The sequence below is a fragment of the Nipponia nippon genome, unplaced genomic scaffold, assembly GCF_047370975.1.
Source record: "Nipponia nippon isolate SJK-2023a ecotype South Korea unplaced genomic scaffold, ASM4737097v1 scaffold_5, whole genome shotgun sequence".
Taxonomy (NCBI): Eukaryota; Metazoa; Chordata; class Aves; order Pelecaniformes; family Threskiornithidae; genus Nipponia; species Nipponia nippon.
This window is the reverse complement of record NW_028262369.1, coordinates 17,790,188-17,814,123: the sequence shown is the minus strand read 5'-3', so window position 1 is coordinate 17,814,123 and position 23,936 is coordinate 17,790,188. Positions and strand designations below refer to the sequence as shown.

Below are 23,936 nucleotides of genomic sequence, written 5' to 3'. Positions count from 1 at the left end.
AGACTTGGGAGAAAACTTATAGTTCACACCTCACAAGAAAACATAAATCCTGGAATCGCGTTTTTGGGAAAGTTGCAGCAGTAGGGACGAGAACACTTAACCGTCCTGCACAAGACAAGCCCTTTGGTGCCAGGCCACCAGGTGATGGAGTTCCAGCTGCTACATTAACAGCATCACTGAATGCATAATTAGTGCATGTTGTGTGAGGCTGGCTGGCACTAGTAGTGGGCCGAGAGAGAAGCGGAGGAGGCTGCACTCGGATTTCAGTTCTGTGTCTGCTTTCACCTCTTCCATGTCATTTAGCTCAGAAACTTTGAACTTCAACATTTATAAAGTAGCTTCTCAAGCATTAAGTCTTAAATTTAGCCCAGATACGAGACAAAGTCTTTATAGGATGCCTGTCTATGCCACCTATGTTTAAAAGAAAGGTATTTATTTGGATTCTTTATTGATTCAAGAAACCTAAATGAGTTTCTATTTGGATCAGCTGCTGTGTTGCAGTAAGTGATGTCGTGGCATATTATAAATCAGCTTTACAAAATATTGACTTAATATTTTCAGTTATGTTTTTTGAACTGTTATGGATTTTTCTGGTCTTCTAACTACCAGTACAGTCAGTCACCAAAAATGCAACATTTAGAGGTCCTTCTTCGACAGCTTGGCTTGAATAAAATTCTCCTCCCCTCAGAAGAGGCAAAGAACATGATGTTCCCTTTTATACACAGGAAAGGGGTTTAATCTGCATTTGGTTTAAATAATTTCTTCCTCTTCTTGTGACAGTGCCTCCTTTTGACACCATACATGTTCCTATGGCTTCTGAAAGTCCTAGGTGGTGGTTACCTGGCTGATGATTTAGGTGCCAAATTTGCTGAGTGACCATTGTGTTTTGATGTGAAAGTCTGCAGTAACGTATCACTCTTAAGGGGCATTGAGGAATCTGATACTAAATTGTACTTGCTGTCTTCCATTCTTCAGAAAGAAATGTTTTTCTTTTTATTATGTACAAGACTAAAAAAAGGTATGTAGGAGAAGCAACTCGGACGTAAGCTTTTTAGTTTGGCTTAGCCTTTTTGTGTCCATGTGTGCATGTGCACATATGTGCCAGCCCTCTGTTTGAAAAGCCTTTGTTGATCTTTCCTTTCCCTTCTCTTTCTAAGGAAATGTACCAGAAATACACTAGTGAATGAGATGTCACTGTCCAGACTGCTAAACTTGCTATTCCATTTTTTGTGCAGACTCTAATTCCAGTATTCAAGAACCACTTCAAAATCCTTCTCCAGAGCTTCTTACAGAGACAGCAAGCAAAGAACTGCACAACCATCTCATGCTCGATATTGACAATGATACAGAAAGCACTGCTCTGTAATGGAAACTCTCAAACTTTTTAAAGGTTCCTCTCCTGGTGGGAAAACTAACAGACCTAACAGTGAGAAGCTTCTTTTGACGATATGGCAAAACTGTGTAGAGTTTGACTTGTGCATCACAGAGAAAGTGATTTAGCCATTCAGAAGAAGTTTAATGATCTGTGTCTCAACAATGGTTTTCAAAATCTTGGATGGAAGGAATTAATTACCGCAGAAACTTGCATAGGAAGCATAATTGCTGCTAATACAAATGGTATTAGCAGAAATTCCAAAAGAGTAAGAAGCAGAACATTAGTTATTTAAAGTGCATGTATTATGGAAATAATCTTTTTAATGTCACGGTTAGACTTTTATTTCTAGTTCTTAGACGTTACAAGGAGATGCCTTGCAAGAGACATTCCCTCACTGATTTGCTGCAGATTCTTTTTAAAACCTGAACCAAAAAATGCCAGAGTGCTGGTGGTGACTGCTGGTTATCAGTCGCCTTGTCAAAAACTGTGGATGTATTCTAGTGCCTTGAAGGACTGTCATACTGTAGAAGGAAACTTACTGTATCTTTAATCATTTCATTGCTACTTAATGATCAGTACTTAATACTTATTTCATAGTTATTTGTATTAACCAAGCCCTGCTTTTGTTTATGTGAAACTTGCAACTGTTTCAAGATGAAACTGTGGAAGTGTTTTTTGTGCTTTCATTGAAAATGGTTGAATTTTGAAAGAACTTTGAAACAGATGTTTGGCTTTGTCAGTTGGGTGAACATTTATAAAATTAAAGATTGTCTTTTGTCAACTTAAGGCATCTTTATTCACGTTTGTGAGTAACGTTGCTTCTAGTAAACATTGAAGATTACACAATCATTGCCTGGGCTTTTGTAGCTCATGAGTCTCTGGCTGCTCAGTCTTGTTCTTCTAAGGACTGTAGCGGAAGCATACTGGGAATTAATATGTATCTATTCTTTAATGTGTAGATTCATGTTTAACACAAATGAGTCCAGCTGCCTGGAGAAACTCTGGATCATGGAGAGAGATGAGATGGAACAGGCCATACAGTTTCTGTTAATAAGAGGGAGGGAGAGGAAAGTAGTCAATTGAGGTAACATTCATATAATGACTTAAACTAATTTACTTAAACTATAAATTTCTTAATACTCCATAATACATTTTATTGAAGCTATTCAACTAGACATCAGGCTTAACTACAAAATAAAAATGCATTTCATAAAGGTCTTGACAAGACACATTGCACTTGGTGACGTGATAAATATATTTTAGTTGCTATCTCACTGATGCCCCAGTTTGAAATCCCGGTGGCTACCCAGTTGTTTCCTGTTCAGACATCTCTTGCAGGGAAGATGACCCCTGTTAGTGGGTGTAGACCTGCTTTCCTCTGTCACTACACTAGCACTGTAACAAACTCTTGTAACTCAAAATTCAGTGTTCTGAGCCACAAATTCTAGTTCTGTTACTAAATTTGATGTTTATCTCTCAAACGGGATGCAGTGTACCTGAATCCAGGGCAGGCTCTGCAGGACTTAAATAAATTCTCAGAAAATCTTCTGGACTTGCACATTCTTCAGCATTATACAAATAGTTAATATTCTCTGCCGGGATTAGCAGCTCAGGTGCAAGAGTGTGTACGCTCTCATTCGTATCTTCATTGTCATCCTTGATAATAAACAATATATTTCAATGCAGTCACAATCAGAGCACAGGGCTATGACACAGTTAAAGTTGAGGAAATTTGCCTTTCTCTACCAAACACAACTGTATCCTGTGTTCCCAAGAGTGCACAGCAATGGGCAGGGGTAGGAGGCAGTGTAAGGTATCAGCTTCACAAGTGACTCTCGCCTGGCTTTAAGCTTAGTTCAATCAAATGGCTGCACAAAATAACCCTACAGAGGTCTAGAAAGAAACTTGGAATAAAATAATAAGGTTTTGTAATGCATTAACACTGCTTCTAGATTCCTCTCGGGTGCATATGCTTGTAAACTCTGCTTGAAAGACAAGTGCGGCTGCTGGCTGGTGTGGTTTGGGGGGGGGGGTTTATGGGGGTAAGCTAGGTAAATTTCTTACAGCCCAGTTATTTGAAGTTTACCTCAAAACTCTGAATATAAGCTGCCGCTTTGAGTAGGAGGGTAAGGCACTCTGTGACCACCTCTGCTGTAGACTGTGATTGCGTGGAGCCTTGTGGACATGTCACAGGAGATGTTGCTGTTGCCACGTACCAGTCTGGGAACAGTCTGGTGGGGATGTTATGTGCCACCGCTAAAACTTTAATTTCCTGGAGTAAAGCACTGAGTAGAAAGAGAGTGAATTCCATCCTCAAGTACAGCAAGGAGTTTTTATCAGATAGTTGAGTTTTATAAGCTATGCTGTGAGTGGTTGTTTGCATTCCTAGAGCTATGCTAGAGCATTGTATGCATACAGCTTGGTGCACCCCTCCCACCCCAGCCAGCGGAAACCTTTTCTAATTGTACTCTGACATACTGTGCAAGGGTCTTGAGTGGACTGGTCAGGTGCAAGGGTAAGAAAGGAGCAAAAGAGCAGTAGGGGTTTAATAAGCAAATGCAGGAGTGTGATGTAGCTTGCTTTGGTAGGAATTCCACTCACAGCAAAGAAAATGATGCAGCTTTCATGAACCAGGATTTCAGTGAATTAATATGGGGCCCTAGACCAGGTTAAGCTAAAGACAGTAATTGGCTGAATGCTGTGGGACTGGTTGGGTAGTGTTGAAAGGACAAATAGCAGGCTGGAAGGCAGTGACTAGTAATCTAAAGATAATTTTTGGAATTCCAGTATGTACATCTACAAATGTTTACGAAGCAGGGTACAGAAATAATAACAGCCGATTCCTAAGGAAGGAATTTTCCTACTTTCTGAAACCTATGAAGGCTGTTGACAGTTGAAGTCTTGGTGTCTGGAAGATGGACTCCAATGCAAGGCTGGGCAAGAGAAGAGCCTGCCATCAGCTGGTCAGCTGCTGACTGCATCCAGAAAAGATGTGTTGTGTTAGCTGGAAAATGTCAGCTCCTCTGTGATCAACAGGTATTCAATGGGAGAATAAAAGCTTGATATAATCGTAGCTAATGTTCAGTTTAACCTTAAGGAAGCATTCTGCCACTTTGGCTGAAATTTTGTTTCATCTAAGTGATATGAAACACTTACCTATGACCTTGATTTTGGAGAGAAGCTAAATCTTGGATGATGAGATGGATTGTGCTACTGCAAGACTGCAGAGGAAAGGGTAGAGTTTTTACAGAATTGCGTTTTACAAACTAATTTCTGAATATAAAAATAAGTCATCAGCTGCCCTACATGGACTTTCCCTTTGAGTCACAGGTGCTGAGGACAACACATGTTGTTCCTATTACATCTGACAGAACACGTCATATAATTTTGTCAGAGTAATGTTCTGGGGCAGTTATCTGAAGCACTGGGTGGAGGAAATCCCAGAGGTAAGCTACTGAGCCCACCACAGCATTATTCAGGTCTTTAAGCCTAGGTATGGAGTAAGAGATGGTTACACATTTGTAGTTAGCTGGATCTTAGAAGCCAAATTTGTACAACGATGAATCAAGGTTACTTGATCCCACTAGGAATTTATGTAACTTACCTCTACTACATGAAAAATACAGCTGGAATAGAGAAGTAGCAGACCTGAGACCTGTTCTCTTGAGTGGTCTTCTAATGCATTTTCAAACAGTCGTCTGTGATAACCTTGTTTCAAAAGAAAAACTGGCAGTTTGTCAAACTGTTCATAGCGGTAGTTCCAGCAAGTTAGTGTTGTGGGGTCTGTTCTGTGTTCCCTCTGCTGCCACAGACAACAGATTCACAGATTATGCTTTTATTATTCAGAAGAAACAGGAAAGCATTGCTACCATGGGAATCTCTTCTTGACATATGCACCAATGCAATTCACACTAGCGCCTAAAACTGCACCAAGCCCTGCAATATTTCAGTAGCTGAAGTCTAAAATTCCCATTAGCATTTTACTCTGAAGATGCAGTTACATTTTGTAGATCCAAATGTAGAGCACTTCAGAAGTCTTGCATGTGCAGTTGAACCCTTGCCTCTGCTGGACATGGGCACTAGCCGATGGGCTACTACAGGGCTTTTATGCATCCCTGCTCCATACTGCCCGTTACGTTACTCTGTGCACAGGCAGTGCCGTAAGCTTTAGTAGGTGGTACAACCATGCAATATTTCATGTATTCTTAGAAACTGCATGGCAGAGGAGCATGAAATGCCAGCACAGGAGGTGGGACTCCCTGAGCCCCAGGGCCCAGCAGGTCCCCGGCCGCTGCGGCCCTTACCGGCCCGCCCGCCCTGCCAGGGCCGGGGGATTCGCGGGGGGCTGCGTGTCCCCTCCCGGCCGGGGCACCCACCTGCCACCTCCGCCGCCGCCGCCCCCTCGCCCAGCCGGGCCACCACCAGCAGCCTGTGGAGCGGGAACCGGCGCTGCGGGGAGGAGCGGAGATGCCCTCTCGCACCGCCCGGCCCTGGGCGGGGAGCCCCGGCCCCGCCGCCGCCTCCCCACCTGCGCGGCGCGGTCCAGCCGCTCCCGCCGCACGGCCAGCAGGCTCTGCCGCTCCAGCGCCGGCGGCTCCGGCGAGTCCGCCCGCCCTAGCGCCGGGGCCTCCTCCGACATGGCCGCGGGGCCTGGAGCCCGGGAGGGGCCGGTGGAGCCCGCGAGCGGCCGCGCTGGGCCCGAGGCCTGGGGCAACCCCCCCAGCCGCCCCCGCGGCCCCCACACACTGCAGGCAGGCAGGCAGCAGCAGCAGCAGCAGCAGCAGCAGCAGCAGCAGCAGCAGCAGCAGCAGCAGCAGCTCCTCTCGCTCTTTAATAAGTTTATCTGCAGCTACACAAAGCCCCAGAGGAGAGGGACAGGCTGAATCACACGGCCAGCACAGCCCGGCCCGCCTGTCCTCCCCCGGGGATGGACGTGAGGCGGAAGGTGGTCGATGGCCCCGGCCGAAGGTTTTCACGGCGTGGCAGTGCTCGCAGGGTGGCTGCGGGGTGCCCGGCCCTCCCCGGGAGGCGAGGGGGTGCGCCAGGCCCTGCGCTGCCCTCGTCCCTGGCAGCACCTGCTGGGTTCGGCCCGGCCGAGTTCCTTCAGGTGTCCCTGGGGACAGTTTTGGAGCAGTTTCCACGCTGGGTGCTGGCGTTGGTCCGTGTGGGCTCGCTGGCCAGCCCCGCCATCGCGGCGCTGCCAGCGGTGCTCGTGCTGTGCGGGGAGGCTTTTAAGGCAGGCAGGCCGGACGGCCGGACGGCTGCGAGAGCTCCCTTCGCTCGGCACAAACTGACAGAAACGTCAGGGGGCCCATGACCGCTAATTGCATATGTGCTTCTGCCCGCTGCGCTGACGGAGGAAGCTAAACCGGCGGGGCTGAGGCGGCGAGGCACGGCTTGCTGCTCCACGGCACAGACAGCGGGCGCTGGCCCTCCTCCGGGCACTCAGCCCTCCAGGGCAGAGGAGCTGAACCACAGGGGAAACAAGTGCTTGTAGCTGGTTATAGAGGCATAAATAGGAACGGAATCCAGGCTTCCTGAATTCCGGGCAGTGCTCTAACCCCAAAGAGCATAATTAAATATTTAAAATAGCCAAACAAACCTCTTCTGCCTAGCTGGCTTCCTTAGCCCTTTACACCCATCGTGTTGTTGCCCGTTCAGGTCCAATAGTGACGGTGCCGAGCGCTCAGCACCTTTCACAGCCAGGCCCCCATTAGAACTAAGGAAAGGATTAGGGAGGAGGGTCTGTCTTCTTAAATAAAGAAATAAAATTTAGAAAGCATTAAGAATTACATTAACCCTCTGCTAATTATTATTATTTACACCAATTAAAATTAGTTGATGTCATCTGGAGTGGAATAGCCAACTGCTATGCGAAGTAGGCCCAGAGAAAGACCCCAGCACATACACATAATAACAAGTTGATGTTCAGGACGTGTTTCACCAGCGGTTTCTCCTCCAGGGAAGCCATGGGAAGCGGCTCGGGTTTAGTCGGTGCTGCGTTCTCAGCGTTTTCCTGTTTGCGCTCCATCCCACAGAGCCACAGAAAGGCGGTCATCAGCTTCGAGTTCCCTTTGGCGTTAGTCGTACCTAAAAAGACAGTCAGTAGTGAGGTACAAATCTCACCAGCAAAACACATCCCAGGAATGTATCAGTGTGGTCCTGTACAAAGGGTCTTGATGCAAAAACGCACCAGCGTTCTTTAAATGAATACACTAGCTACGCTGAGGTGTAGGAAGCCCTTCAATTAGCATCTTTTGGGGCTGCAGTACCAATTTCATTCTTCCCTGGAGCTCTGAGCTCAAGTTCTGCTGTTCCCAACATTTAATAAACAGTAACAGTAGACCAAACCTAAGCTCAGCTGTAGCTGCTTGGTGCCCATCAGCTTCCTCTCGCAAGTGCATGCTCTAGTCCATTTAGGGTTACACCACGCCACACGCGTGTAAATTGAATTCTCCCAGCTCTGGTGCGGGTTAGGGCATACACGACTAAATGCTGGGAAGGCAGCACTCATGCACAACAAACGTGAGGCTTCCCAGCAGTTGGGAGAGCTGCACAGCAATTCATTAACTTACTGATCCTTTCAACAGCTTTTTATAGATCAAAGGAATACACAGCAAAAGCTGCAAAGTTACATAAACAGTGTCCCAAGCCTGGCAAAAACAAGTGATGATAATCATCGCTGGAAAATGCAGAGTGAGTTGCTATGCATGTTTGTACCTAATACCGACAAGTACAAGTTTTAAAAAATGTAAATCCTCCTTCACTGATCTGTCAAGAACTCCGCCCAGGGCTCTGGGTTCTCCCTGCTGCTAGAGTCGATCAGAAAACATCACTGAAAAACAGAAATGGAATTTCATGAAAATAATTGTGTTTTTCCTCCACCCTCCCCTTTTTCAACCAGTTCTCCTTGCAGCAGGTGCAAGCAGCACCAGTCTCTAGTGCAGGGTAAGGGGCATGGCTTTCTGTATCCCATCCAGCTCCTTCTTGATTTCAAGCATATCTAATGCCATCAAGAGATGGAAAAGAAACTAAACTTCTGCTTAGGTAACACTGTCAGGTAAAAACCTTTTAGCATGCCCTGAAGTTACAGAAATCCAGAGGAAGTAGCTTTAACGTTTCTTGTCTTCAAAGCCTTTACATAATGCCTAGGGTTGTTAAGTGTAGGTATTACTGAATACGACGTTGGAGCACTTACATTTATTATCATCTGAACTATTTTCAGAAGCAATGCTTATATCAATCTGGAGAGCTGGACGCTCAGCTTCACACACTCCTTTTGCAGCATCAGGGGAAGGGCTGACTGCTAGGTCTTTCTTGACTGGTAGATCCCCACGTGTGAACCAGGTAAGCCGACTTATCTGATGGCATGAAGAGTGGTGTTAAAGACAACTGCTTTCATGGTTGTTTAAAGGACTACCTGAGCAGTAGAGCAGCCTGCAGAGAGAATACTTAGAGGGGCTGAAATCTGTTCTCCCACTCTGTTGGAGCAGGTTAACAGCAAAGTGCTCAGCTGGTAACTACAGAAGCGACGGCTACCACCGGCATGTTGGTTTTAGTTCTGTCTGGAACACGACAGCTGTTTGTACAGCTACACTCTCTGAAGGATGGCATTCTTCACTCTCTGTTACCGAGGAGGAGACATTTCTGCACGGGACCATCACTGGATGCAGACTGTGAGCGGGTCAGTGAAGGGAGCAAAAGAATGGAAATTGTGGCCAGGGAGGAATGATTCAAAGAACTGGGGTTGTTGAGAGAAGAGAAGACAGGTGGGAGATATGATAATTTTCTTCAAATATGTGAAAGACTCATTAAGGAGGAGTGTTCTCAATATCAACGATAGGGCGGACAGGAAGGGATGAGCACAACATGAAGCTGGAAAGATTCAGGTTGGAGATGAGGAAAAACTGCTACTGGAGGGGCAGGTGAGGTCTCGATTTGATCACACACCTCCCTGGGCATTCCCCCTCTCTGGGGACTTCTAAGAATAAGTTCACCAGGTCTTTCAGAAATGTGTCGGGTTAATCCTGTCTTGAAGCAAGAGGATGCGTTGGCTGTATGGTTTCTGAAGGTCCCTCTGGCCCTTCTTTCTGCTATTAATGCTTTTCTGCAGCCTCAGTGTATCTATTGAAAATAGTCAAACTGGCACAAACCTGTTCCAGAGGAAGTGTGCTCTCTGCCCTTGATTTCTTTTTTCTGCGAGTAAAAATGGTTCCTCACTAAATTAGTAAGAGAGTTGATAAAGATGACCCAGAAGCTGGAATTTCTTGGAAAATAGAGGGAAAAAGCTAATATGTCATGGATTAAACACACATGTTTGAAACTTAAGAACAGCTCTTTGTAGCATCTACTGTTGACCAGTTTCCAGGGTGGGACTCTGGATTTATGGGACCAAAATCTTAAATGGCAGCAGGGTGCTGGAGCAGAGGAGGGATTGCTGTTACAGGTTATTGCAAGTGTGATCATAAATAAAGAATGAATGGAAACTTCCATTTCCAGATTATTTATCCCCAAATTATTCCCATGGATGTAATGTGGGGCATCCTGGAAGCCATTTACAAATAACGAAAGAAATCTGAAGGGGTGACGCACCATTTCTTCCGAGGGGGGTTCAGTGAGCATGCTCACGACCAGCACAGTGAGCGTGGAGATTGCGGCCAGGACCATGGAGAAGTAGAGATAGTGCATGTACTTCACCACGCCTGGTCGGAGGTCGATCTCGCCGCACTGGGGCTCTGGGTAGATGAAGTCCAGCACCAGCCGAATGACGCCCAGCAGCAGCCCAATCACCAGGCCCCAGAACGCGCCCTAGGAAAGGAAGGGTGTTCTTTATTGGAGCAAGCAGCATGCATCCACCCAGGATCCAGGGCTATACCCACATTCTCAGGCTACAAGCTGGCCAGGCTTTCTCCTTGTTGTTTTTTTGGCAGGATTCCCTCTCCTCCCTTTTCCGCTCTTGCTATCTAGGTCCGCCAGTGCTGCAACAGCAGCCTGGTACCTCTCCTCCGTGGGGTCAAGTGGGTCATTAATTTTGGTATGGAGGGGAAGGATAACATCTTATGCCAGAATATTTTGAAGAGTGATATCTGTATCCTAATGGTTGCCTTAACCCTGGGGGGCTGACAACTACTCTCCGCCTAACCAAAGCCTGGTTTGGGAAGATTTTACCCTTTACCCAGCAACAGTCTGTGGAGAAACTGGAGGTTTAGGACTCCTGATGCCAGTTGGTCTGGCTGCTTCACTCTCTGGGCTCACTGTGCCTTCTGTAGCCCCCCTGATGCAGATAATACAAGTCCATATAATAAACAAGCTGATGGCTCGTAAGCCCCTAGCAGGCTTCAAGATTTCTGAAGGACACCCTGCAACAGAGCAATGCAATCAGGAATTGCTTACTCCTGTATTGATGATGGTTGCTTGGGTTGTGCAGAGGTCTGGGTGCATTTGTTCTCCCAAACACTACAAGTGGCGGCAGAACTGCAGTCTGGGGTGGTGGTTGGAACTGCAGGGCTCTTGTGAGGACAGCAAGGCCACAGAGGCCACTGTGCTGAGCACAGCGGAGCCATTACCTTTTCATTCGCTCTTTTCCAGAAGCAACCCAGTATAAACACCATTGCCACGGGGGGCTGCAGGTAGGAGCTGATCGACTGGATGTAAATAAAGAGCTGCCCTCCCTGGCCAGCCTGTACCAGTGGGATCCACAGGATGGAGACCACAGTGAGCAGCAGCACAAAGACCCTGTGCAAGAAAAAGATGCCATTACTGTTAGTTCAGACCGTTCTTTTCCAATTGCTCAGCTAGCAAGACTCCAACTGAGATCTCTCGTAACCGTAAAGCCTCCACTTAGTCCTCCACCAAACCTGTGCAATATGAAGATACTACATCTGTACAGGGGCAGCAGGCTGCGAGGTGTACTGAGATGTGCCTCTGATGCTCAGGCTCTGATATAACATGCGTGTCCTAGTTCTTCCTACCTGCCAACGATCATGAGTTCCCACTCAGAGCAACGAGGACGGAAGTGTTTCCAGAGGTCCATGGTGAAAATGGTGCTGGCACTATTAAAGATGGAAGTCAGGGACGACATGAGAGCTGCTATCATCACTGACATCATCAGGCCCCTGAGTCCTGGAAACAGAAGAAGTACAGCCGCCCTGAGGAATCCCCAATAACCCCACTGTAGGATGTCCTCGAATTCTTCTTTGAACTAGAACAGACTTTTAAAAATGTTTTTAGCCTCGATTTTAAAATGGCAGTGTTAGGGAGGTGTTAACAGTTGATTCTCATTGTTAAACATCTGCGCTTTATCTCTTATCCAAATTTGACTGAATTAGACCTCTAGATACTTGATCATCACCCATCTCTCCTGTTGCATGCTGTCCTTTGCCACTGTCTCACCAAGCCCAACATAAACCCCACTGAAATTATAGTTGCAGGGTATTTTCCTCTCTGAACTTCTCTCACAGATGCCTTTTGGCTGGTGCATACCCATCAGTGCCAGCACCATTACCAAGCTCCTTACCCACAGGCAGAAGTTCTATGACCAGCTTAGGATAAGCAATATCGGAACAGCCAGACGGGTTGCCACAGATTTTTCGGCAAATTTCCGCATCTGCACAAGCCACCAGATCTAAAATAAGGAAGGGAGAGTGAGAGGCAGTATTCCGTAGCCACAATAAACCAATGTATCTAAACAAGTTAGGCTACTGAATGTTTTAATCTGCTTTCTAAGTGAAATACTGGATATTGGAAATCTTGGAAAGCTTCCAGAAAGTAATGCAGGACTATTCCAACGCAGTGAGGTAAGAGCAGCACTGGGCTTCCCTGTTTTCCCTTTTTTCCCTTCCATGCAAAAGATACTACCCGTATAGGTAGCTGACCTGCTTTGAATGTCTAATTCTTCTGTAGCAATGTTGCTCCCGTGAGGACTAAGGCTATCCACCCACCTCTGGCACAGCCCCTCATGGACAGGCACATCCATACATTCCCACCCGGTGAGCAGTTTACAACCTTCAAGGTGGTATGTTAGGATTTCTCCGAGTGCCTCAAACTTAAATTGCAAGAGGAGTAACATGTTGGGTGCAGGAGAGACCTAAGTGCATGATCAAAACGCAGAGCAGCTGCAGGTAGCAAGCTCAGAATAGATCAGCACGACTGTTGTGAGAACAGATGACAGCCAACTGCTCTAGCACACGGAGCAGTGCGTTGTGCAGTATGTGTCTGGGGTCTGCTGTAGGAGGGTGTGCATTCTCCAGCTTATAACTGGAAGAAAATTTCTTCATACTTTGGGCATTTGATGCATTGCAACCTTTTAACTTATTCAGTAAAGGCTGTTCCAGCTCCATAGAGTAAGCACAACCAGTAGTGATAAATAGAGGGAACAGATCTCTCCTTCAGCACTTACCTGGGAAGAGAATCCGGCTGATCATGCCTGGCATTACCATCATAAAGAGGGGCAAAATTTTCAAGTAGGAGGTCATCAAGGAGCCTCCTTTGGCGTGAGAGAGGTTTTTAGCAGCAAGGGACCTCTGAACGATGACCTAGAAATTAAGAAATGTGTTTGGTCTGCTGTCAGCAGAGAGGAGCTAGCTGTAGATGATGGGATACGGATTGCATTGATGAGTATACTTCGTCCTCCTCTAAACTATTGAAATCTTAGAAGGATGAACACAGAGCCTGGCTGTAGCTTTATAATTCTTGCTTCAGATTCTGAATACCTTACAGAAACGTAGACCTGAAAGGCACTGCTTGTGTCATCAAATCTGAGCCTTGCTTCTGCAGTATACTGTGTTGCATAATCTGTTCCTTAAACTAATCATACTCAGGCTTAGAATTTTATTTTCTTCTTCTTGTCTTGGGGACTTCCCTGACCCAATGGCTAAATCTGGCCAGTTCAGCAGCCCTCCTGCCAAAGCAGGACAGAGTCTGAAACAAGCAAAATGAGTTAAATAAAAGAGTACTACAGAAACATCAGGAGGTTGCTTAGGGCTTCGGTCTTGCTGCCTCTGATGTTGTCGCTAGGAGGGATGGTAATCAGAGCCCTGGAAAGTTGAAGGTGTGAGTGCACAGGTGGTTCAAAAGAAGTGAGAGGCTTAAGTTAGAAAAAAAAAAATCAAATCATCTTTGTAGACTGGGATTAACTCATACGTACATTCTCACCCCTTTTTATGTTGAAATGATTCCCAAAACTTAGTTGTGCGTATTAAGTTTTGCAGCTTTACTATTGAAAGCGTCAGATTTTACTGATTTCCCATCAGAAATAGTAAACCAGTCCAGGCTACATTGCAAACCTTAGGTTTGTAATCAGATTCATACAACCAATAACATGTTTTTGAAACCGAACAAAGAAATAAGCAGTAACCCACCTGATCTGTACACCAGTACCACAGGGATGGGATGGTCATTCCCACCAGAACTCCTGGCCAGGGAAGGTCAGAGTTAACAGGGTCTCGGAAAATGTGAAAAGCATCTTCTCTTGGCAAGCCACAGCTACTGTTTTCCTTGCGGGTGCTGGGAATGGCATCAAAGTATTTTGTCTGCAAACCTTCAAGACCGCCAACTTCAACAAAGCCTAAAATAGGTCATGAGAAGCAGTTATCACATCTCCCGGGTCGGTACTCTGATTTTCAGTCTCTGTAGTTTGCTATGGGTGATCCTCCACAAGTATTCTTTAAAATCGGAAGCTATTGCCTCTAACATTGGGCCGGGGGATAGCATAATGCTAAAACTGCTGGCTAGAGAAGGTGCTTGTTCATCTATGGTATTGCTTCAGAAAGTGTTTCTTTAGAGGTTTTTCAGGGACTACTCATGCATTTTTGCCACATAAAGAACTACTATAAGATTATTTGTATAAACATATATTCCAACAGGAAAATACATAGAAAGCAGTTACCAGAACATCGACTGAGTAATCAGTTGTAATGATCCAGCTTGTCTGTAGTACTTGGTAAAGCATCTATCATAGTTTTAGTAATAAAATCCTAGGGAAATACTCACTGAAGACCATGAGAGTCACAGCCCCGATCAGCATGATGAAAGTCTGCAGAGCATCTGTGTATATCACAGCTGCCAGGCCACCTAAGAGAGCAGAGAAGCAGCAAACAGTGGGAAACTGGGTTTGTTCTGTGGTAGCATCTCATCTGCTTTGCAAAAGTTTTTGACAAGCAGCATAAGCCGAGCCCCAAGCCTGGCAGGCTGGCGTGTTCTGACCATGTTGGGGGCAGCTCGGCCAATTCCTGTGCATGATACTTTGGCTGAAATTTCTCATGTTTTGAATCATAATGAGTCACCATTTTGTCACTAAAAAGCCAAAGTCCAGTATAAGTACTTCTACGGGAAATACATGGAAAAGCTCCAAAACAAGGCCCAAGCTGAATAAGGAGGAGAAGAAAAAAAAAGCGGGGGGGGGTATCTTTATGAGCAACATCACTAGGGATGAGCACTGGGAAAGGAGCAACCTTTATTTGTTTGGGATTTGCTGCTTACTCCATGCATGGCTTTTTTCCATTTGGCCACCCATTAGCCCTGAAAGGACACCCAAGATTGATAATGCTTTCCGCATTACACGGCTCATTGTTATGTAAATCACTCATACCTCCAAATGCCCAGAGGAAAAACGTATTGTGCAAATGCCTCGAGCAAAGCTTCTCCTTAAAGCAGAACTGACATGCATCCATGTCTGGTATGGCCTTATAAGGGGTATTCATTTACGCTTACCTGGTAATTTTTTTCTTAACAGGCAAGTTATCAATTGCTTTCTCCCCCCCCATTATCCATACTCATGGCAAAACCAGATGGTATGGGAAGCGCAGGACTCCTATCACAAGCACGAGGATGCACGGTGCATTGCGTGAACATGCTCAGCTCACTAAGCGGGATCTGTGGTATGATCTGAAACTCAGCCACGTACCCGCAACAGTGTAAACGGCTGTGATTGCCAGCAAGCCTGCCACAGCGATATAGAGGTCCCAGTGTAAGGCTTGCTGAATGAAGAGGGCCCCGGCATACATATCAACCTAGAGAAAAAGATAGTTATCACAGTTGCAATGATATTACTAAGCCCCTCAGAGCTAGTAGTGCCAGGGAGCGTGAGCATTTAGCTGACCAAGCTGTCTCCCTTAGTGAGACCAGTCTGGTTTGTAACTGTTCGTGACTCCCTGGCTCCCTGCAGCATCTTCTCCACATGGCACATCCCTCTGCAGCCCCAGCTCCTGTCTCCTGTGCATTAGGAGCAGGTTTCGTGCAGTGTTTAGGCGGTTTATTATTACTGGTCATGCGGGGACAGGGAGGGCAATGATGGAGCTGTCCTGAGAGAGGGGGAGCATGCACAGCACTGTGAAAAAGACATCTGAGTGGGATGAGCTTATCTCTTCCGCAGAGCACTGGTGAGCTGGGTGGGGAGAGCTGTGCTGGGGGGGGAAGCGGAGCACCTGCGGTGCAAACCCCCTCGGGTGCCTCAGCCTGCTGCCAGCCCCAGCACCGGTTTGCCATAATGTGAATTCCTCCCTGCTGACACGGTGACAGCGAGATAATAAGGAAGAGTGTCCTCGGGGCTGGGAGCCAGCCCTGACCAACTAGCTCTGCAGCTACGTGAAAATGCTGCGTTTTAGGAGAGCTTTAGGATAGGGAAACTGCAGACCACAGAATGACAGACAGATACAAAAGCATCCTGAATACAGGAATTGCATTACCAGAGATTTCCATCCAATGGTTAGTTTTTTCTAGGGGAGAACCTGACCCCAGCTCCTCGGTGCCACCTGAACCCCGTGACTAGCATCCATTTCAGGGGGCACACAGGCAGGCGTGTGTCAGACAGCGCGTCCCACTTTGGCCCTGTACGTACAGGAAAAACACCAGCAGGGACTTGTCTGATTTCACAGATTTATGCACTGCTGCATGGTTAATAAACAGCTAGTGAGGTGTTGCACAAGGGTTGATTCAGTTATTTATTCAAGGCCCTACATCAAACAGGTGCAATAAATCACTAAACTCTTTTCACCTAAACACACACCAACTCCTACGTTCTTATTCATCCTGCACATAACAGTGTTTGGTGTCTGCACAGGCAATAAATATGCAAAGGGATGAAACTGGGTAAGCTGCCAGACATACAAAATCTAACAACAAATGCTTCCGCACTCACAACTCAACTTTTCAGTGAACTATTGCTCAAGACATTGACACCTAGCTTTCCCTCCTACTGTAGCAAGCTTTCAGATCCTTAATGGAAGTTATTCTTTTTGTGTAGTTTCTCAAAACAACTATAGTCTAGCTTCCTCAGGTATTTTGATAATACGCCTTTTTCTGCTAATATAGAGAAGGGCTGGTAGTTGCATTTCTCAGCCTCGCTGATCAGCACATGTTTCGAAAGTGAATTTAATTCAGTCTGTTTCCATGGGTTTTTGCACTTACTGATATTTTGGTGAAGATATAGATGAACAAGTAGAGAATCGCCAGGAACATCTGAATTCTTTTGCCTCCAAAACGTTTCCGCAAGTACTCAGGCATGGTAGTAACCTACGCAAGAGACATGCTGTCAGAGAAGGTGGTACACAGTCGCTCCTGCGAATTGCAGAGGGCTCACCCACGGAGCCGGCGTGGGCGGTTTGCACTGGTGGAAGGCCAGAACGGCCCTGCCAGTTGCATTGTGCTGGTATTTGGTTCTCAGCTGCCTACTTAGGCCAGCACAACAGGTTAGCAAGCACTGACTTTGCTATAATGTCTGGCATAAGGCTCACTATGAACTGTGATATGAGAGCCTCCGTCCGTCTCCTTGGGAGATGGAGCAAGTCTACTCCATTGCCAGTGGAGCAGTCTGACCCCCACACCCGAACCCGGAGTGGTGTTCCCAGGCAGCAGCTCTCGTCCCCGTTAGCCCAGGCCACTGGAGCAGCCGGGTGCACCATGACTCACGCCCTGCCTTCCAGAAGAAGCACACGTACATCAGGAGATGGTTAAGCCCATGAGCCAAACAGGTGGTTTAAATACCAGCAAATCATTGATGGCCACAACATCCCATCTACTTACTCCTGCTGCTATGTAAATTGGAAGGAATAGCCAGGCCAACACCAAAACACAAAACATCCCCTGCAAAGCAAATGGAAAGGAAGGTCAGCGATGCTGGTCAAGGCTGTGATGGGGTGGATCAATGGGGACATGGGGACTGGGTTATCCCTCAGAGGCCTCAAATCCCCAGCGGCTGGTGGTGACTTCTAGCTCATGCAGCAGGAGTCTGAGACTTTTGAGCTGCCAGACCTCTACCCTTGTGTGGCAATTTGTTGGTGTTGGAGTTGCCCTGTACAGGACAACAGAGACGGCTACAGAGCCGCTGTGCCACACTCACGTTCCACTCATAGGCTGTTGCGGCAATTCCCGAGGCGGCTCCTGACCCAGCCAGGCCGATGAAGTGGCCACTTCCAACGTTGCTGGCAAACAGGGATGCGCCCACCTGGAGAAAGACAGGAAATCGGATCTGGCCTTGGCACAAGGCGTTGTTCTCAGCCTGGTGATGGACAAAGGGGTAACCAGAGTAGTTTAGTGCTCCAGTGCACCCACACACCCAGTGGATTCCCACCGTGGACGTTACACAGTGGTGCTGTTCCCCCACTCATGACTATGGGGGACATGAAATCCTTATCACCCCCTGCCACCTTCTTTTGCCTACATGTTCAGTGGCTCTGGCACTTCTCTCCAGCTTCTTTCATCATTCGCTGCCTATTGCTGATTTGTGGGCATGTTTAGGACCATCCTGCTTCCAAAACAGTGTCTAGTCTTTCGCGGAGAAGCAGGGCAGAAGGTGGAGGTGACAAGTAGAAATGTCAGGTCATCAGGTTCTTGTATTAGTACAAACTGACTCACCAGACCAGCCCAAATGAAATACCCCGCCTAGCAGACTGGCCCAACATAAAGCTGTGTCTGCCACGGGGACCACCCAGTTAATTCTGGAAATCTCCAGGTCAAAGCATCCAGAACCAGACAGGCTTTGCAAGACAGCGGGCTGGCTGGCACGGGGGCGCAGGGCTGTGGCAAGGGCCCTGCAGCAGCTCCACTTCCCCAGTCTCAAATATGGGAAAAAAATGCCAGTATTGTAACTGGGTCTTTGCAAAACATGGAAGGCTTTTTTATTTTTTTCCGTTTGGAGAAAGAAGTTCTGCTTGGACAAAAGTGCTTTTCAGTCTTGCTGTAGCCTAAGGGCACAAGCAGTGTAACGATAAAGATACTTACAGGCCACCAAACCATCTGTCCTCCAGCTAGAAAGTAGCCTTTTACAGTGCTGCGCTGTGTCTTCCACATGGACTGGGAAAGCAGAAAAGCAGAACACAGGTTTCAGTAATCATTTCAGTTGCTGCTCAGAGCATCACCAAGCCATTTCCCCAGCAGGAGACTCTGTACTGTCATCAGATGAAAGCGAAGGGTTTCTTGAAGGACCTGCAGTTGCTGCTGGGATATCCTGGGGGACAAGAGAGCAGCAGACGAGGGAGGGGACTGGCCAATGCTGTAAGCCATGTGCAAAGTTTTCTATCATCTCAGTATCCTGATTAAATGTTTTCTGTGATAAGCAAACTAAATCACTCCAGATCCGCAAGGAAGACAAGCAATTTTGGACAAGAACTACAGACATCCCTAGTTATTAGGCACAGCCAGGAAAAATGCTCAGCGTTGCACATATTACTCGTTGACTCCTGTTCTTCAGAGATTTCAGGCAGTTTCATGCAACACCATGAGAGTTATGCACCACATTTGAAGGGAGCAACTATTCATCTCTGCCTCATGACAGCCAAATTGTGCTTTTGCTGTTACAAAAGCCATGCCAAAAAGGATGTCCTTCTGCCTGATATATATGAACAGTATTTTCAATTTACGGAATCTGCTGTCGAGACCACTGTGGACAAGCACAGGTGATTTATAGGACAGCAATTCCTTCCTGGATGAACAAAACATCATTAGCAATACTTTGTACTTAGACGACCTCTTCCTTACAAGCATTCTCAAAACCTTGGCAAACACTAGAGCTGAAGAGCTCTCCTCTGGAGCAGTGAGGACACTTCCCCCCGCTGAAGTGAGGAAAAGGACCTGTAAACTCTATCTTTCCACTTGTTCAGTTGAATCCAGTGAAGTGCAGCCTGATTCAAGACAAAGTAAAATAATTTGAGGCCCAAACAGCCGTATTTTTCAGTATAACAGGGCACGTACGAAAGCTTTTAACGATATCTGCTTACCCATAGCCCAACCGCGAGGACAAATAGGAAGTACAGCACAAGAACAGCAATGTCTATGGAGTCTAGCGTCTTCTGGGGAAACACATCCCACGAGGGCGTCACAGAGGATGGCATGCTGCTGGTGGTCTCCATGGTTTCTTATGCAGGCTGAGGGCTTCTTTGTCTTGATGCATATATCTGTTAAAAAATGGGTTACATGGTTAGGAGAGGATGTGGCAGCACTGTGAAGGTGTTGACTGTTTCTTGAATAATTCAGGGGTTATCGGCTCTGTGGCTCTGGCTGCGGTGCTGCTCGTGCCAGAGCTGTGGCGAGGGCTCTTGTCTCTGGCATTTGCCTTCATTCATGACCCCCTTTCTGTGATGTGAAGATGCTGCCAGCAGGCAGGCCAGCTGTGGGTTGGTCAGATTTCCTTTGCAGTGGATAATTGTCTAACAGGTGGAGAAATGGGCGCATTAAGTGTAAATAGAGGAGGTATAAATAGCTGAAAGAGCCAGAGGAAAGGACTGGGACGTGGCACAGCTGATGATGACAAGTCCCATTGGTCCCAGTGCTGCCGTGAGACTGGCCTTGGTGAGAAGCTGCTGCCAGAAACGTGCCTGTGGCAAGCCACCGGGATGTAAAGACACATGAACTGCTCCAGCGGCGGTGGCATTTTCCTCCTTGGCTACAGCGAGAGCTCGAGCCCGGGGGCAGAGAGCGCTTGGGTCTCCTCCTGAGTACAGCTGACTTCCCTCATCAGGAATAGGGGCTGGCAGCGTGTCGCCGAGCAGAGGGATGGACGTACCCTCTGCCACACCGGCGTGGGCCGGGGCAGCAGGGATGAGCAGCAAGTACCGCCGGTAGACAGTGCAGTGGTGTGGGACCGGCACCAAGCGGTGGAAGAGCCGGTGCCAGAGCTGGGGCTCCCTCCTGCACACCAGCCCGCAGAGGCATTTCCTGCGGGTGAGATGAATTCATGTGCTTCCCACAGGAATAAAAACTCGTTTTCTTGTCTAGAAATGCCTGATGAGGAGACGTGGCACCACTGAGGGACCCCTGCAAGGGCTCTCTGGAGCCCTCTGGAGCGCCCCGTGGTGCCAGGCTGCTGCCCTTCGGCAGAAGGGACAGGATAAAGTCCACGCAAGGCGGTTGGTCGGATATTTGAATTAATGCAGTTCCTCCTCGTTTCCTCCTCCTCCCCTCACCCAGGCTTGGCCCCGCTTTGAAAGCAAGACAGGAGGCAAGTGGCAACCCTGGTGCGGCCACGGCAGGGGCAAGGCCCACCTCAGACAGCCCCTGGCTCGGCGGTGGCCGTTATCGGTCACCCAGGATCCCCAGGCCCAGCACCTCACTGCCGCGCTCCCGCCACGGACCAGGTTCGGGATTATTTCTCTCACCCTGCTGAGCCGAGGAGACGGTTCCTCCGAAGAGGGGCAGAGCCGGCACTCCCTGGCCTCGGCGTGGCCTCGCAGCCAGCTCAGCTCTGGGTCCAGCCCCGGTGTCACCAGGATGGCTGGGCCAGGTGTCTACTGGTCCTCGTCCTCCTCCTGCCTACGCGGCTGGCCAAGTCCTTTGGCCCCTTTGCACTTGTAAGGCGATACTTTTAAGCTCCCTCCTGCCAAAAAGCTGAAGAAGGTGGGGCGAACATGGCCTGCACCAGCCCGGGGCTCCTGGCGTGGACGGTCGGACAACAAGTGGTCAAACGAGTTCTTCCTCTGAATGCCCGGCACGCAGCAAAGCACAGACCGAAACAGCCGCCCTGTCCCTCGGTCACGTCTTTCACAGCGCCCGCCGGCTTTACCCCTTCGTCAATGTGTTGAACTGCAGCTGGAACCTTTCCTTAACTCACCTGTGGCCTGAAGACTTGCCTGAAGTGCAACTGGCTGCTCTCGTGCACCGGTGGCACCGCCAGGCGCTTAATGCCCAGGTATGTGAAAGAACAGAGAGGGAATGGAGTCACAAGTGCCGTGGTGACGGAGATGCAGCGATTTCTCCTGCTGGGCAGCATTCAGGAGGACAAGCCCTGCCCTGTGTCCCCGCTACACCCAGTCCTGCAACACGGCTCTGCCTGGAGCAGGGCTGCTGGGCTCATGCATTTACGAAAAGGTCGGGCAATAAATAAGGAGTTTTCTGGTGGCAGATACCATCCCATCACCCACTTTCCACAGTTGGGGAGTTGTATCCCGAGACATCAGCAGCCTCTAGCACAAGAGCCAAAGATGGTACAGAGCCATGTTCTGGTTGAGTGGCAGTGGCAGCAGCGCTGGGCTGGGACTGGGGACTTGCAGCACTTTGGCAAAGCCTTTTCTGTGCGTTATAAAGTCCTGCCTTGCAAGGATGCAGGGCACTGATGATCAGAAGATCAGTGGTATCTTACCTCTTTAAGAGGCAACGTGTCTTGGCTCTTGCCGAGTTTTTACTGGCATGCTTAACCTCTAACTAGGAAAAGAAAAATAGGATTTGGTATGCCAGCCTTGGGAAGTTCCTAACTCCACTCTAACACCTCCTACTTTCTCTTTCGCAGCTCTGATATTGCTGTTTCTTTTCATCTTGAGAGAGTTCCTGTATCAGGGCCCGCAGGCGGGTGGTTAGCACCGGCAGCACAGCCAGCACTATAAGCTACCTACGCTCAGTCTCACACGGGATTCAGCCACACATGCAGGAGAGTGTTGTGTCTTGCCCTCTGAAATGCGTGTGGATCTGGGGCAGAGCTCTGCAGGCATTTGCTGTGCCCGTCAGTAAAGAAACGAAATGCGGGATACACTCCAGGGGAAATTCCTGGAGCTGAACGCAGGTGCCGGGTTAAAGCTTCTCTTGCGGCTCCCCGAGCCAGCAGGGAGGCTGGGCATTAGGAAAAAAGCAGTAGACTCAGTTGCTCTGATTTCAGATCCTAACTCTGCCGCGGCCCAGTGGAAATTTTGCCCGTTTTGTAAATTCAGCTCACAACTCGGTCCCCCTCGGTTCCTGGCACAGGCGGCAGCACTTTCCTCGCCAGAGATTGTGAGGAAGGAACATCCATGGCATTGAAATGAAGCTGCTGAAGCCAGCCCTTTATCAATGGTCCCGGGAGAGACGCAGCCCACGTGGGTCTCGAGTAACCCGTGGGGACTGTATCGCTCTAAATGCCTCCTCAACGGGATTTTTTAAAGCATTCCCAGGTCCATCCACCTTCTAAAGACACCACCGCTTGCCGGGGCTGGAACACAGCCCAGTGGCAGCCCCAAACCCACGCATCAACCGGAGCTCCCCGACTTGAGGTAGAAGCTGAAAGGGAACTTACTGTGCTCAGCTGGGTCTCATTCTGTTCCCTGCGCCGGGCACCACCAAGCCTCTGCCAACTGACAGGCAGCTTAAATATTGCCAGAGAATCGGGATTTGCCAGCAGAGCTGTTAACGGTGTCACAAGGAATGAGAAGGAATATTTATAGTCAAAGTTAAACTAATTGCCCGAAGTTACTCTTTCGGTCTCCTGTGGCTCTGGTGAGAAGTGTATTATTTTCACTATCAGGGCTCATGGGTCAAACTCCAGAGAGTGCCATTCTCTTAAGCAATCTGCACAGCTAGAGAAGGGACAAGTAACAATAAAAAAAGTCTGTGCTGATGTCCTCTCAAGCTGACAGCCCGCGACACAGGGGGGAGCTGACAGCTAGTCCTATCTATAAGTTTATGCCTAAGCCTTGCAAACAGCAGAATTCATCTGTGGGGTGGGGTTCATAACTCATTTCTGAGTCTGTAGGTTAATCCCAGAATCGGGCCCCCTTCTTGGACCGGCCTGGAGGTTTTGACTTCAGCATCATCTGCCTGAAAAACCTGGTAAACACTCACGGCAAAATCACATGCAGAGAATGATGCTGAAGAGGGACCTTCCAGCACAGCGAGAGACCGTGGCAGGAGGCAGCTCATACAGCTCTGAAATCGGGGTGCACAGAGCCCCAGGGCAGCACTACCGAGAAGCCCCATGTCTCAGCACCAGGCAGGTAACCCACTAGCCGGGAGGGCAGATCAAACATGGGCACTGTCTTTACACAAACCTAATCCATGTCTGACAGTGGAGTTATCAACCTGAATTTTACTGTGTGTGATCCCCTAAGGGCATGTTTTACTGGCGAGTCCTCAGCTCTTCTGCGACGCCTGGGTGAAAGTCTCAGCCAAAGCAGGGCAGCCCCCGGGGAACGCCCGTCCCGCGTCGCTGGCCGGCCGTGAGCCGCATCTCTTAGTGCAGGTGCTGCTTTTGTCTCTCTCCCTCACTAGTCATTTAATGTTGCAACTAACTGCACTGCTTTTACCAAACGTTTTGTGAAACTTATCCCTTCTCTGACAATCATCTCAGCTACTAGAATCAGAAATTCAGCTCTCTCCTTCGCTTTTG

The 23,936-nt window shown here is 48.2% G+C and overlaps 2 protein-coding genes across 21 annotated transcripts in view; one reads left to right on the top strand and one right to left on the bottom strand.

Moving 5' to 3' along the window:
- The window catches only part of ARHGAP17 (Rho GTPase activating protein 17), a 49,146-nt gene extending 46,990 nt beyond the window's left edge, over positions 1-2,156 (top strand). For 3 of the 8 annotated variants that reach the window (XM_087732020.1, XM_087732013.1, XM_087732019.1), the window contains one exon: positions 1,236-2,156. In XM_087732020.1, coding sequence (XP_087588146.1) covers positions 1,236-1,366 — 131 coding nt within the window. In that variant the 3' untranslated portion in view covers positions 1,367-2,156. The remainder of the gene's footprint in view (positions 1-1,235) is intronic. The other 5 variants (XM_087732018.1, XM_087732017.1, XM_087732015.1 and 2 more) reach the window with 2 other exon arrangements.
- Positions 2,157-2,297: 141 nt separating this feature from the next.
- Positions 2,298-22,963, bottom strand: SLC5A11 (solute carrier family 5 member 11). Of its 13 annotated transcripts, none has more exons than XR_015698809.1 (21): positions 22,848-22,963; positions 19,588-19,764; positions 18,593-18,664; positions 17,712-17,816; positions 17,396-17,455; positions 16,781-16,885; positions 15,279-15,384; positions 14,366-14,446; positions 13,735-13,940; positions 12,774-12,909; positions 11,892-11,999; positions 11,347-11,497; positions 10,942-11,110; positions 9,968-10,183; positions 8,574-8,736; positions 7,284-7,465; positions 4,980-5,083; positions 4,532-4,596; positions 3,462-4,350; positions 2,872-3,031; positions 2,298-2,419 (listed from the first exon to the last, which is right to left on the bottom strand). XR_015698809.1 is itself a non-coding variant. In XM_009467851.2 (16 exons), exons 2-16 carry the CDS (start codon positions 19,717-19,719, stop codon positions 7,245-7,247), a joined length of 2,031 nt encoding a protein of 676 aa, XP_009466126.1. In that variant the 5' UTR covers positions 19,720-19,764; positions 22,848-22,963; the 3' UTR covers positions 6,230-7,244. The 13 variants fall into 13 exon arrangements, 6 of the variants coding, with proteins under 6 accessions (XP_009466126.1, XP_087588151.1, XP_087588148.1 ...); XR_015698808.1 differs by having other exon boundaries at positions 2,298-3,031; positions 3,462-3,660; positions 4,240-4,350; XR_015698807.1 differs by having other exon boundaries at positions 2,298-3,031; positions 3,462-4,398.
- Positions 22,964-23,936: the final 973 nt, after the last annotated feature.

Excerpts from the sequence above, each read along its gene's own strand:
- SLC5A11 (XM_087732022.1), bottom strand. The coding sequence starts at position 19,719 with ATGGAGACCACCAGCAGCATGCCATCCTCTGTGACGCCCTCGTGGGAT. Across the intron at positions 13,941-14,365 it reads TGTGACTCTCATGGTCTTCA|GCTTTGTTGAAGTTGGCGGT; the intron begins GTGAGTATTTCC and ends GACCTATTTTAG. Across the intron at positions 11,498-11,891 it reads CATAGAACTTCTGCCTGTGG|GACTCAGGGGCCTGATGATG; the intron begins GTAAGGAGCTTG and ends TTCTGTTTCCAG.